The 13594-nt window shown below is 50.2% G+C and overlaps 7 protein-coding genes across 7 annotated transcripts; 4 read left to right on the top strand and 3 right to left on the bottom strand.

Moving 5' to 3' along the window:
* Positions 1-16: 16 nt before the first annotated feature.
* Positions 17-1879, bottom strand: FPRO_09868 (uncharacterized protein; the record flags this gene model as incomplete). The annotated part of the gene is made up of 1 exon (XM_031233306.1): positions 17-1879. The coding sequence occupies one exon, from the start codon at positions 1877-1879 to the stop codon at positions 17-19; it is 1863 nt and encodes a 620-aa protein (XP_031083156.1).
* Positions 1880-2626: 747 nt separating this feature from the next.
* On the top strand, positions 2627-3155 carry FPRO_09869 (uncharacterized protein; the record flags this gene model as incomplete). The annotated part of the gene is made up of 2 exons (XM_031233307.1): positions 2627-2761; positions 2856-3155. 2 exons carry the CDS (start codon positions 2627-2629, stop codon positions 3153-3155), a joined length of 435 nt encoding a protein of 144 aa, XP_031083157.1.
* An 844-nt stretch (positions 3156-3999) lies between these two features.
* On the top strand, positions 4000-4611 carry FPRO_09870 (uncharacterized protein; the record flags this gene model as incomplete). The annotated part of the gene is made up of 1 exon (XM_031233308.1): positions 4000-4611. The coding sequence occupies one exon, from the start codon at positions 4000-4002 to the stop codon at positions 4609-4611; it is 612 nt and encodes a 203-aa protein (XP_031083158.1).
* Positions 4612-4925: 314 nt separating this feature from the next.
* Positions 4926-5310, top strand: FPRO_09871 (uncharacterized protein; the record flags this gene model as incomplete). Its single annotated transcript, XM_031233309.1, has 3 exons — positions 4926-4973; positions 5022-5090; positions 5149-5310. 3 exons carry the CDS (start codon positions 4926-4928, stop codon positions 5308-5310), a joined length of 279 nt encoding a protein of 92 aa, XP_031083159.1.
* Positions 5311-5492: 182 nt separating this feature from the next.
* FPRO_09872 (uncharacterized protein) lies at positions 5493-7957 on the bottom strand (the record flags this gene model as incomplete). The annotated part of the gene is made up of 2 exons (XM_031233310.1): positions 5493-5623; positions 5674-7957. The coding sequence occupies 2 exons, from the start codon at positions 7955-7957 to the stop codon at positions 5493-5495; spliced, it is 2415 nt and encodes an 804-aa protein (XP_031083160.1).
* Positions 7958-8723: 766 nt separating this feature from the next.
* FPRO_09873 (uncharacterized protein) lies at positions 8724-9401 on the top strand (the record flags this gene model as incomplete). The annotated part of the gene is made up of 1 exon (XM_031233311.1): positions 8724-9401. The coding sequence occupies one exon, from the start codon at positions 8724-8726 to the stop codon at positions 9399-9401; it is 678 nt and encodes a 225-aa protein (XP_031083161.1).
* A 1837-nt stretch (positions 9402-11238) lies between these two features.
* On the bottom strand, positions 11239-12102 carry FPRO_09874 (putative xanthine phosphoribosyl transferase; the record flags this gene model as incomplete). The annotated part of the gene is made up of 3 exons (XM_031233312.1): positions 11239-11400; positions 11449-11874; positions 12070-12102. 3 exons carry the CDS (start codon positions 12100-12102, stop codon positions 11239-11241), a joined length of 621 nt encoding a protein of 206 aa, XP_031083162.1.
* Positions 12103-13594: the final 1492 nt, after the last annotated feature.

Genomic DNA, 13594 nt, shown 5'->3' on the forward strand with positions numbered 1-13594 from the left:
GAAGGGCATAAATATATCAATCATCAACCGCTGTTACACTTTTGATCACCTCGTGCAAAGATGAGAGCTGCTCATTCAACTTCTCGACCAAGCATAATGTATCCTTGTGCGATCCTGCAGTTTCCACAGCATCTCTAAGTAATGCCGCCTTTGCCGCAAAGCTTTCGGCCCCTTGCGTTAGGGATGCCTCCCCTTGGCTTGCAGAATTCAAGAGTTTCTTCCCGCGATTGCACAGCCAGTAAGCAGTTCCTGCACATATATCGCGCAGAATGTCCGGGGAAAGGTCAATCATGGGATATGTAACAGTGCCTTGAGGTGTGTTCTGGCATATTTTCTGTAATTGAAGCCATTGAGTAGCTTCTATTATATCGTTCGTCATTGCCAAGGTTTGGTATTCGATAAGGTGGTTCAGCATAACCGCCTCCAGTGAGATTGGGTTAGTTATCCCACGTTCTGAGGCACATCTTTCGATCTGCATGTAGCAGTTGTGTTCGAGAAACAGAAGGATAGCCTGTTGCAGCTGGCGCACTTGGGCCAGTTTCCCAGTACCGCGTTCAGCAGTTAGGCTGGAGTCTCTTTTAGTGTCCCAAAGCAAGTAAGGGGGCAACTTCTTGCGCCACTCTTCCAGTTGATCGTATAACTTGGCCACATCTTGGTGACTGACATTTACATGTCCAGCAGCAACACCCAGAAATTCATGGTTTATCTTTTTGACAATGATGGCCAGGGCGAGTATGGCATCTAGATATGTTCTCTCTTCATGCTCTGGTAGTTGTTCGACAATTTCAGTCTGGCCGTCCCTGATACGAGATGGAGATTTTTGGTCCAGGGCGCGGAACGTATCTTTGCCATACACGTACCAGAAAAGCAACCTCTTTCTCCCTTCCGCCCCATGCAGAGGAGCGGAAAGGTCTTCCGACAGGGACGCGTGACAAAGAATCTGATACTGTAGGGTCATGAGGACCAGGCTGTCGTGTGTTAGGAAAAGGCTGCCAAGCTGGGAATGGAGCGCTGCGTTGGCATCCTCATCTGTTTCGTAGGCAAAGTCAACCATGAGAGCCAGAGCTTCGAGGTCGTCCAGTCTGATTGATTGCTTGCTCCCGCCAGCTGATCGTGCCTCGAGCCATACTCGTCTGAACTCGCTCGCCAGCTGTTGCTGCACGGACCATTTTCGCGGTGTCGATATGAAAGGACATCCTCGGCATGCAATAGCATACACCAAGGCAGGGCTGGCTCTGTGGCTAGTGTAGTCAGCCTGGAATGCATCTCTGTCTAGTATCGGAATAGCGAGCGATGTCAGGTCAAAGTAAGCGTCGATAGCTGCTTTGAGATTGCTCGGATCAAGCTCGAGGATTTCATAGGGAGCTGATGAAGCAACTGCGACCTCCTCGCTGGCGTATACTTGAGGACTGTTGGGCATATTGTCGAAGTTATAGTCGTGCGTAAAGACACTGTCAAGGAACGAGATACTCTCGGCTCCCAGATCCCAACTGATATCTTGCCATGCAGATTCAGATTCAACGGCCGGACATTGTAAACTTGGGTCAATAGGTAATACCTGAGTCTGGGGTAGGGCGGAGGTGGTCTCGTTATTGACAAAACTGGTGTCGTTGGTACTGCCGGTAGCATTACCCCCATCGACCACATGCCCGTCATCGGGACTGGGTGAGATCCGGCTAGCAGCAGAGCGAGCATCAAGTCGCTTGTTACGTTTGGCTCGATCACGGTTGTCGGGAATTGCGGTACAAGCTATATCCCGTAGGGCACAATGCGAACAATCAGCGTGGCCTTCCGATCGGCGAGACACCCAATCGCACTTGACCTTGCGCCGAAAGCAAAAGTCACAAGACTGGCGCTTAGTACCAGGCTTCAGATACATGGAGCCTTAGAAAATAGAACAAATTGAAAGATGGTCAAGGTGCGGGAAAAAAACAGTCCGAGGTTCACTAGAAAATGGCCGTCGTTGCGCTCAGTTTTCGGGGCTTGGGCGGGAGAACGACGGGCGGATGTCCAGGACACCAGGTAACTAGGTAGGCAGCTGAACAAGGTGCTAGATCAAACACGTCGTTGCGCCAGGGTTGACATTTATTCTGGTTGATGAAGGTTGATAGTCAAAGTGTAGCCGGGTACCTGTGAGAAGTTGCATCATTACCAGCAGGGCAGAGTTCATCAAGCAAAGCGGGAAGCAAGTACTTACCTTAGTTAGGTAGTCAAGAAATTAGGAGGAGGCTTGACCTGTTGGTCAGTTTAGCGGACCAGACTCTAATTCATATGACCAGAACTAATACAATGTTTAATTGGTGTGCCAATGAAAAGACATTGGGCTTTTTAATTGCCGATTTAATATGTAAGAAAAGAACAAGTTACTACTGATTCGGCTTGAGGACCGTACCAAGCGTCTCCGGAACCAAGACGTTCATATGTAGGGTAGGTAAGTTGAATCTCACCTACTCCGTACTTCAGTCCCTAAATAACTCCATTAACGCGCTCCCCTGCCCTGCCGCAACTCATTCTCACGTCTCAATGCTCCAACGGCACCGAGATGCCAAATATTTCCTCTGAGCCCGAGGCGCCCATTTCTTGTGCATCCCATCGTCCATGTCATCTCCTCGAAGCCATGATTACAATGCCAGATGTAGAAAAGCCTAAAAACCCAACCCTTGCTGAACGAGTCTCCTCGCTCGGCATCCTTGATCGTCTCCCACCCGAAATTCTATACATGCTCCTAGGCATGCTTGACATCCAGACCATTGCAAGTTTCGTACGCGTTTCCTTCCGAGGGCATTCATACATCCAATCGCTGCTGGCATACCGAGATCTGGTCGCGTTTGCTCCGCAGACGCTTATGGCGTTAGGCAAAACCGGCTTGCTCAATCTACATTCTGTCACCGAGCTCCATGCTGCCTTACGACAAGAACGGTGCGCCTCTTGCGTCGAATATGGCGCCTTTTTCTTTCTTCCTACCTGCGAGAGATGCTGCTGGGAGTGTCTTCGCCACAATCCATCATTACGAGTGCTTCCACCAAAAGAAGCAAAAAGATATTTTGGTCTTTCAGAGCGGCATATCCGACGACTACCCACAATTTCCGTTATTCCTGGCAACTATGGCATATCCCGCACCCCCTCTCAGAGGTCTTGCAGGCTCGTTAGTGTAAAGGCAGCGAAGGAACTTGGACTGATGGTGCATGGATCTGCGGATCAATTATCGCAGGTTATGATGACGAAATGTAAGTCTGGAGGACTGCGCGTTGACGGTCGGTTCCTTCAGAGCGACCCAGTGATCTCCCAAAACCAGGATCCTCTATTACTGCCGAGTCAGGGCAATATTCCCACTGACAAATTCTTTGGCATGGCTTCTATTCCATTTCCTTCACTCTCAGCTTCGGGCAGGCTCGAGAATGGTCTGTGGTGCCGGGGCTGCGAAATCACCCTCCATCACCATGACTCCCTGCGCTTACCTCGGCACGTACTTGCGGCCCTGGTCCCAAGGCCCCGTGATGCACTGCTCGTGTTGTTGGGCCTAGAGAGGCGAGCCTGGTCAACAGAGTCATTTCTGGAACACATCAAACACTGTTATGGCATTCAGCAATTAGCCCCCCAGCTAACAATGGGAGGCGACTGAATTTAAACTCCATCAAAACAAAACTAAATACCAATTTGATAGATCGCAACGGAATCGACCAAAAAGGTAAGGACTGATGAGGGCCTCATTGGCCAGCGGCATGTCTGGCTCAGTGCCAGCCTCGTGTTCGACTTCTTATTAGTTCAACCCCATTAGGGCTGTATCGACCCCGATATCCCTTCATGACCCTGTCCTCCTTTGGCAGATACTTGGGACAATAGCTTCGTGATATCCTATCCTCCCTCTGTGCGCGAGTACTGTAGGTTTGATTCACTATCGTACTAGAGATAATCCATGACGATGGACACTATCGGTTGCGCACTGGCCGGGGAGTCCGCTACCTGAGGATCCCCATCGGCACATTCGACGATGATACCATGTGTCGACCATATCTCCTCATTACCAGGCTTCCGGAGCTTCCTGACTCGCCGTGGACCGTCATGACCATCTCGCAGGACGAGAATGGCTCTCTCACGTCTGTTATCTCCATGGATCCGCTGCCCGAGATCCGCACAGAATGGCATGAACAGCACGTCGACATCTTGACCCTGAAGAGCACGAGAAGTTTTCGATCTGGAGTTCATGAGGCCCGATATAATGATGTACCTACCATCGCCAAGATCGCTTGTTTTGAATGGGAGATGCGCAGAATTGAACGTGAAATATGGGCGTATTCACTGCTGGAAGACCACCATAACCAACACCCAAACAAATCACCCATTGTGCCCAAGTTCCTCGCTCATCTGACTGAGAATGGCAGGATCATGGGCCTTCTCCTGGAAAAAGTGAAGGGGAGTCAGCTTGCGCCGACGATTTGGAGCGCTGCGAAACCCTTCCTTGTTGATCGAGTTTCTGGAAGCAGCGTGCGGTTGGTCGACTTTGAACACACAGAGGACTTTGATGAGTTGCTGGCCAGGGAAGAGCTGCTATCATTACCAGCCGAATTGACGGAGGAAAGTGGACGGGGAGCGACCATAGAAGTGAAATGAAACCTGCGACCTGTCTGAGGCCGGATTTTACTTAATAAAAATAACTAATAAAATACTGAACCTTAAATCTTAGAGAAGACTTATTGACCATGTAAGTATTTACTTTCTAATGCCTTTAGAAATAACAAGTCATGATCTTGATTCGACCTGAGTGCTACCATGGGTCTCTCGCTGCTTACCTAATCCAATCTTAGTCATCCAAACAGCTCCAACAACGCGCACCCCTGACACGTCTCCTCAAGCACCACGATACCATCACAGTTCCTCCCCCGCGCTCATTCCAACACCACGCTCCTTAAAAAACGACCGCCAAGATGACTCGCGCTCAGCAGACCATTTCTCTCGCCCTCTTGGTTTCCTCCGTATGCTTACCATATCTATCTCGGTGGAATTGAACTAACGCTACCCAGCTCTACCTTGCGCTCTTCCTTGAGCTCATCCCTCTTCCTCCTCTGATCCAGGAGCAGATCGTCCCTGTGGTATGACACCCCCAAACACATACTCCAAACTTCAATTATCTAATTGGCGGCATTGTAGCTCCCCTTCTGGGCCCTCGTCTCGTTCGGCGCATACCTCCTCTTCCGTCTCGGCTTTGGCATCCTCACCTTCAACGACGTCCCCAACGCACACAAGGAGCTCACGGCGGAGATTGAGCAGGCCAAGGTTGAGCTCCGACAGCTCGGCGTTACCGTCGACTAAATTGGTGAAACGCACCCGCATACACGATGATCTAAACGGCTATAGAAGGGTTAGGGGGAATGTGGATGAGGTTACAAAACTTTAATTACAATAATCTGGTATCTTATTCTTGCGACCTGCGCAAAAGAACTCTACACAGCAAGCGCCTATGCTTGTGAGGTTTACCATCTATATGGACTCTATCATGATTGCTCGCCGGCAATGAGTGCTACAATTGTTCGTACAGCTGTTTCGGGTTCTTCGTGTCCATGTACAAGTTCTTCAAATAGTTTGGGGATCTTCGCAAGTGATCCTCGTTCGTCTGTTTGGTGCCCTGTGATCGTCAGCAATTGGTTACATCATTGTAGTCGTGCAAGCACTCACATTTTCCTGGGGCGCCTACCAAGACTGAGAGTCTGGTTTGCGCTTCTCCAGTCCAGTCAAACTCGGTCTTCCATCCCAGTCGTACCGTTGCGCCTGACTCCTCTGCATCGCCGTACGGAACTGATACATCGAAGTGTTGCTGGCCCAAATAGCGAATGAGGTCTGCTTTCTTGACAGATTTCACTTGTGTCGGCTCGTCCTCATCCGAATCCTCACCGCTGTCCCTCCTCCGTCTGTGTTTCTTTGATCTCATTCGAGACGCAGCCTCTAATACACCATCCTTCGAGCCTAGACTTTGTTCCAACTGGCACCAAAAGCCTGCTCTATCGATTGCGACTCGAAGCCACTCACCCATGGCCCAAGACAGGATGCCGATATTGCGTTGCATGGAACGGTTGCAGTCACCTGTGCATATCTTGCGAATGAAAGGACCGAGCTCAGGCTTTGCAGCTGGTTCCAAGGCTGTGACGCCGAGATCGAGAACCGTAAGCTCTGTGGCATTGACTGTCATCTCAATCTTGGCTGTAAAGATGCCTGGTATCTCGCGTGATCGAAGTGTAATGGAGTAATGCTGCCTCAATGGTTCTCCATCAGCCTCTGGTAGGATGGACGTATTGGATGTCATCGAGAATGGTGTAAAAAGCTCAAGATAGGGCAACTCCTCTGTCGCTGTCATGGCCACTGGATGATGTGACTTGATGTCAGGCTGCTTCTCCTCAACCGATGGTCGGACCACTGACGCTGTAGGCTTGCTGAAAGGCAACAGAGCAGCGGGATTTAGTGCCGCTTGCAATAATTGCTGTGATGCTGTTTTACTCTGTTCTGTACCAGTAGACATGAGATGCCGCTCAATGAGGCTGATGACCTCGTCTTGATTTGTCGGTGCAAGTGTGCGGCCAGACTGTTGCATCAATCGAATGCGTTCATTCTCCTTTCGCGCAATTTCAAGGTCCTTCTTCAAGTCCTGTATTTCTTTCTGAACTCTATCCCGCTCCTTCTTCTTCTCTGCATCCGGATCAAAGGCCCGGGGTTGTCTCACCTCTGGAGCGCTGGTCTGAGCCGGTGGCGGTTCTCTCAGCGCCGATCCCGCCTGAGCGAAGCTCTTCCGTGGCTTCTCCAGCAGACGCGACGGCGGTTTGCCTAGCGGCGAGTCCTGTTGCTGTGAGAAATCGCGGAATCGAACTGGGCTGTTCTGGAAGCTCTTTCGTGGTCCTGTGTCGCGTGGCGGAAGTCGAGGTACTGGTTGTGAAGCTGATGGAGCGGCGTCTTGCGAGTTCGGTTGCACTAATGGTGGTATTCTTGGAGGCGGCATTGAAGCTGGCGGGGGCGAGGATGAGAAATCTGGCAAAGGTGGTGGTGGGCTCGGGGAGTCTCGTTCTGGTTCGGGATCAGGCTGGGGTTCTATCTCGAGTTCCAACCCTGATTCTTGTTCTGGCTCCGCTTCTGGTTCTTGTTCTACGTCTTGCTCAGGCTCTCCGTCCGATTCTTCTTTTGCTTCTGGCTCTGGCGCTGCAGGGCCTTGAGCTGGGGACGGTGATCTGAATGGAGATGAAGATCGCGCTGGAATCTCGAGATCATATGAAGAAAACGACCTTGCTGGTGACGGACTTCCAGCTGCTGACGCGGATTTCGCTGGTGACGTCTCCTCCACAGGTGCCAGCTCCTCAGACTGAATGTTAGTGTCCCCCTCAGGCTCCTCCATAGGCTCATCCGAAGGTAATCCAAGCTGAGGCTCTGGCATAGAAGCAGGTGGCGCAGGAGGTGAACTCGCCTCGATCGCAGGCGGTAACTCGGGCTGTGGCATCGAAGCAGAAGGCGCATCGACATCCATCCTAATGCCAGCCTGCGGCGATCTTCTCAAAACCTTCCCCCGAAAGGGATTAAAGTCATCCTCCTCCGCACCCGCACCCGCTCTCGAAGACGTCCTCCTAGCAGCAGAAGCCATTCCTCCTCCTACACGTCTGATCGAACCTGGCGTCGTATCTTCAGGGCGCGTAGGTGTAGGAGCATCGCTAACAATCCTACTCGTCGCCAAACGCGCCGCCAGAGCTTCCGAAGGGCTATTAAAAGTGAATTGACCCGAAGCTCGGGCACTCGGTAATTTCTGCGGCGATCTCGATCGTCGGCGCTCAAAAGCCTCGGGGTTATTTCGTGACATGCTTGCTTTGGTTGGTGATGCGTATGATGGCCGTCTTCTTTGCGGTGACGCGGGTTCTTCAGTTGCGCCGACGTTGAGAGAAGTGCGCGGCGAAGTACGCCGTCGCTTTGGTGCAGATTCCTCCATTTTGTGTGATTGGTATGCGATTTGAGGGCTCTGATTATAACATTTGGCGATGTTGGATTGCCTTGTCGATAATTGGTGATCGCATTGGTTTGTGTTTACTTAGGATGACCCTGTCGCGTCTGCGAAAGTGGGCCTCACCGCTTACCGAAACGGGCAGATTGTTTTCGCGATGCCAAATGTGGATTGAGGTTACACAAGCGGCTTTCGAAGACCTGAGAGCTGCAAATTGACTGTATAAAGGCCTGAAACGGAGTTGCCAAGGTCACCATTCTGCACTGATGCCCAAAGAAGTCTTGATTCAGTAGTGATTACATAGCCAGAAACTGTCCCAGATGAATCCACAACCGAGCACTTGAAGAATCACGTGCTTCTTCATTATTTGCGAGCGCTTGAAGTCATCTGGTGCAAATGACATGGCTGAGTATCTGTTTAAAGTCTTTTTAAGTCTGATAAGAAGATCCATCTATTAAACGCCATCTTTGTGTAATTATACTGAGTCTGAAGTCATCACGAAACTATATCGCAAGCTTGAAGAGGTTCATTCCGCCCCCACGTAACCCCAGTTTTCGCTAGCTTCACCCCAGCCGATGACGTCCGAGGCGAAAATGACGGACTTCCGACCCTCAACACCAACTTTCTCGGCTCTCGCTATTTGTATTACCAACCCAATTTCCTCACTTTGTCGCCCGCCACTCCTCCCCCTTCGACACTTAAAATTCCATTTCACCGCACCCGTGTACATCTCAATTAACAGCACCGATCCACAATGTCAATACCGTCCAGATTATTACCTCGGCTACGACCCTTAATACCCTCACGAAGCATCGTCAGCGCCGCACCGAGACACATAGAAGATTGGCCGCAACGCAGTTCTCTCGGCCCTTACTACGAAGTAATTCTCAACAACCCGTCCCACATCCCAATCGACAAACCAGAAGTCCCTCCCAAAACAGCAGACCCCTCGGTGCAATCAGAGTTTCCCACCAAAACCGCTGTGCAAACACCAGAAGAAAAAGCACGTTTAGTTTTTGGCTCACGCCTCTTCGGCTCCGCAGAGAAAGACGAGCGCCTAGCAGCACGAAAAGCAAAAGCCACATACATCGCCGGCGTTCTCGTCCCGCCTAAGCCCGTTGAGCCGGATAACTGCTGCATGAGCGGCTGTGTGAACTGCGTGTATGACCAGTACCGCGATGAACTGGAGGAGTGGCAGCTCAAGAACGCAGAGGCACAGGCTGCGCTGAGAAAACACGAGGGGTCTATGGACTCGGACGGTGGAGGGTCGGAGTCGAATTGGGTTGCGCCAGAGGTCGGCAAGGCCAAGATAGCGAAGGACTTTTGGGACGAGGAGCTATATGCGGATTTGCCAGTTGGGATTAGAGAGTTTATGAAGACGGAGAAGCTTTTGAAGAAGAGGCATGAGAGTGAGGGCACCAAGGAGAGCTGAGCGAAGTGTGAGTTGGAAAAGGTTATATGTGTGGGTTGAGACATGATGGAAAAGCTTATACCCCCTTTTGCATTTTCATTAATGGGGTTTTGGATGATAGAGTTGATGATTAGACTATAGACATGAATATCTGTATTTCACAAACTTCCATTCGAAATGGCAAAACTTTAGTATCGCAAACTTTAAACCTGGAATATAAGACTCGCGTTGACCCGTTTCTAACCCCAAGCCTTTTGCTCCTTCAAGCTTCGTCCGCGGTTCACATTCACCCCAGGGGCATTTATCCAGAAGTACGAGCAAACTATTTCGCTCCGACACCGCAGAGCATGAACAACCTCCTCATCATGGCTGACGGAGCAGACACTCCCGATAACACCATGCTGCGCGCTCAAATGCGCCGCCTTCCTGACGTTGTTACCCTACTTACAAAAGAAGACAACACGACTGAGACGCAGGAAGGAAACAGAAAACATGCTCTCATTACTGAGTATGACTGTGACCCCAGAAAACTCGCTTCGTACAACGGCGAGGCCCCCTGGTGCCTCTGGATACCCTGGCCTGTAGCAGAATACCAACTCACGAAGCTACCCTCCCACAGCGACTCAAACATCTACACAGTCCAAGTCGGGTGTAGAACATATGCCGCTAGACTTTCTGAAAATCCTGAAGCTATCAAGAGAGGGGTGCAGAACCATATTTTGGTGGTAAAGAAGATGCGTCTGTCATGGGGCAAAGCTACAGAGGACTTTAATGAGGTGAACGAAGATGATCCGTCGCAAAGAAGCACAGGATCAAGACTCTATAACAAGAAGAAATTGAACCGTCATAAGAAGGAATTTCCTTCGCCGTATGTCCCGGATTTTGTGTCCGAGATTATCCATAAGGATCATGAAGGAAAAGATATCGCAACAGCAGGATACGTTACCGACTTCATTCCGCCTCTCCACGCATCCACCGCGCGTGCTCTTGTCGGTACATTTGTCGATTCCAGTATTCAAGAGTCGGTAAAAAATGACCCGAACCTGTCAAATGTCAGGCTACAAGTCCAACTCGGCATGATGGCACCTCCAGACGACCCCCTAAGCCCAAGACTCCTTTCCCGCCCCGTGTATCTCGACCAGCTCCTGCGCGAGGCGGGGCAATCCGTGGAAGTATGGTGCTATCAAATGGGCATAGCGCTGGCAATTCTCCACTGGGAGTGCAGGCTAGATACAGCTGGCGTCAAGTTCTATCTTGCATCTCAGACGAAAGGTCGTACGAAGCTGTGGATGACCAACTTTGGCGACTGCAAACCACTGCGACCAGGCCAAGACGAATCAAAGGCGATGGCCAAAGCTGTAAATGAGAACCCAGTATGGCCGCGATGGCCTTCGAAACGAGACGATGTCGATGGGGAAGAGTACCGCCTGAAAAAGCGTGCTTACGGGAGCTTCATCGAAGCATACTTTCTCGCGAGTGGGAAAATCCTACCAGAGGACTCGCCAGAAGTTATCGGGCGCTACCGGTTCCATTTCTTCCGCAAGTTGACTTCCATGAATGTAGGCTCGTGTCTAATTCTGGACGAGATCCAGTACAAACTGAAACAGTTAAGTCTGAGTTTCTGGGGTAGGTAGACGACCTAAAATCGGGCTTCTCGTGTGTGTATTAGATGTTAGCAGGTGCAAGGTTTCTTTGTATTCTAGGTCAAGCAGGCTCTGGCTTGTGTTTCGTGCTGTTTGGGTAGCAATATGGTATGGTAATCTTTTGAACCGATAGTTCAGGAATCTCATTCATCATGTATATGATATCTCTTTAAATCTGTGCGCCATTTTCCCAACTCCAAATTCTCATAAAATACTTAGTTGCTCTTGGTCTGCAGGCTGGCGTTCCTGTCATGCTCGTCGATGTCGATGGCCTCCCAGGGGTAGTTGATCCAGACGTCGCCAACAGTCTCGGCAGCGGAGTAACGGGTAGCGAGCATATCATCGGGGAGCTTTCCCTTCTTGGGCTTGTCCTTGTTCTAAATTTTGTTAGTTTGGATTTGTAGTTTTGGTGCCGTGTTACATACGTGGAGGACAAAGATGCTAAACTCAGTCTTGGGAGCAGGAGCACCCTCGCCCATACGCTGACGGGCAATCTCGACATCCTTCTCGAGCTCCTTAACAGCGTACTCAAGGGTTGTTCGGGTATCGTCGACCTCATCAACGATAAGGATTCGCTTGCCGACGAGGTTATGCATCTCGCCGAGAGCGGTCAAATCGAGCCACTGTGTTCGGGTGACCTTTGTACCGGGGGCCTCGACCTCATCGTTGCCGAGGGACTCGTAGAGGGAGAGACCGATGGCCTGGATGGGGATGTTGGGAGAGCCGGCCTTCTTTAGGAAAGATCGGAGGATTCTAGCGGGAACGTAACCACCGCCACCGATGGCGATCAGAAGCTGGGGCTGGAAGTCGGCGAGAAGCTTCTCAGCGGACTTTTGGCACATCTTGTGCACCTGAGAAGCACGTCAGCAGCTGATCTTTTGTGTATCTTGTGCCATAGCTGATGATAGAGGGCTATTTTCTATAGCTGTCCCATGTCCAGCAACCAGTGTTCCATCAAGCTGGTGATACTGTCGCATAGCTTGACTTTTCATGATGCGCATCACAACCCATCATCAAGGCGGGGTGGCGGGGTAAATTCTCCTTACATCGTTGTATGTGACGTAGAGCTTCTCGACCATTTTTGCGGTATTTACACGTCGCACGGAGCGTAATCTAGTATATAGAAGAATGAAAAGAGAAGAGTTGCGACGGGGACAGACGAAGAGATATTAATGCCCAAGAGGAAGAAGGAAGGAGGAAAAAAAGAAGGAAAAGAAAAAAAAAAGTAGGGCCGAGGCAACCGCGCCTGCAAGAATTTGGGATCTTCAGGCAATTTTTTTGACCTCTCCACATCATCACTGGGCGGATCCACTGTAATATTCGGAGTCCGCCGATGCTTAAAAAAGGCCTTATTTAATCCGAGAACTCCAAGGATATTCGTAAATTGTATATAAAAGCGACAATGACGAAGGTGGTTCGCAAGTTACCTCTACAGAAGGAAGTACAGGAGATCAAACAAGGGAGCTTTAGGCCCAAACTCGTGTTGTCTACAAGCCAAGTGTAGATGTTGCTGGCTACAGAGCTGCAGAAATAACTTTATCGATTTGAGCCAGCTGGTCTTTAGATCAGGACTCTTATATACTCGACGAACGCTACATAAAGTGCACAATTATGATGCATTTCGACATGCGATCGAGAACATATCTCGTTCTTCTCAATCTGGATGTATCCAATCCTCTCCTCCATATAGAGCTTATGGTATAGGGTGATCACTTGCAAGAAACAACAACTGTTGTATCACTCTACCCAACAAGCAGGATTGCAGCCTGGCGCTACTCTTAGTGTGTCTTTATGTGTATGCCTGGGATCGCATCCACGAATAGAAGGTCGACTATTTACAGCGACCATGGTTGTGTTCCCATAGGACAAAATGATGTCCTAGACTAACCACTAAGGTAGGATATCTACGACGAAACTACCAAGGTAATCTTGGCGAAAGAGTCCACATCATGTGCGCAACAGGACACCATGGCTGCAATTTCTTTTACTAGGTATAGAATCGGAAACGCCTTCTCAGCTCGTACCTCTATTCAAGCTCTGAGTTTGTGACGGTCAGAGCAATCACTGGGCATCGTACGCCAACAACATGATTTCAGCTGTAGTTGGTATGGATGTTTTAATCGGAGCTTGTCAACAAACAAGGCTTCCTTCTGCCTGTCCTGCTTCACAAGACAACAAATTCGAACAACCATACAAACCATGAGCCTGCTCCTATTCTTGAAATCCAATTTTAGACAAATCGATAGCTCCAGGAAACAAGTCTAAGCTTCTCTTGCTGACCCTCAGCCTCTTACACGCAATCCCACGTCTACCCCGCAAGATTGGAGATGCCTCGCAGTCCGCCATGTGCCACTACGGCCAACCACAAGCCCCCTCCTCGCAACACTCTTACCTGTTTCGGGCAAGTATCATGTCTGCCTTGGCCCACCAGCTCAGCCCATGAAACAGTGTTTCGCCCGCAAAGCAATCCGACAATGTGGTGTCATATCGAGGCAGACATTTGTCTCCCCAATCGCTCTCTTTTCTTTGTTAGTGCCAATACTACTCTCTCCGTATTCGTGCGGCCCAAAC

This window comes from Fusarium proliferatum (genome assembly GCF_900067095.1).
Source record: "Fusarium proliferatum ET1 genome assembly, contig: FPRO_scaffold006, whole genome shotgun sequence".
Taxonomy (NCBI): domain Eukaryota; kingdom Fungi; phylum Ascomycota; class Sordariomycetes; order Hypocreales; family Nectriaceae; genus Fusarium; species Fusarium proliferatum.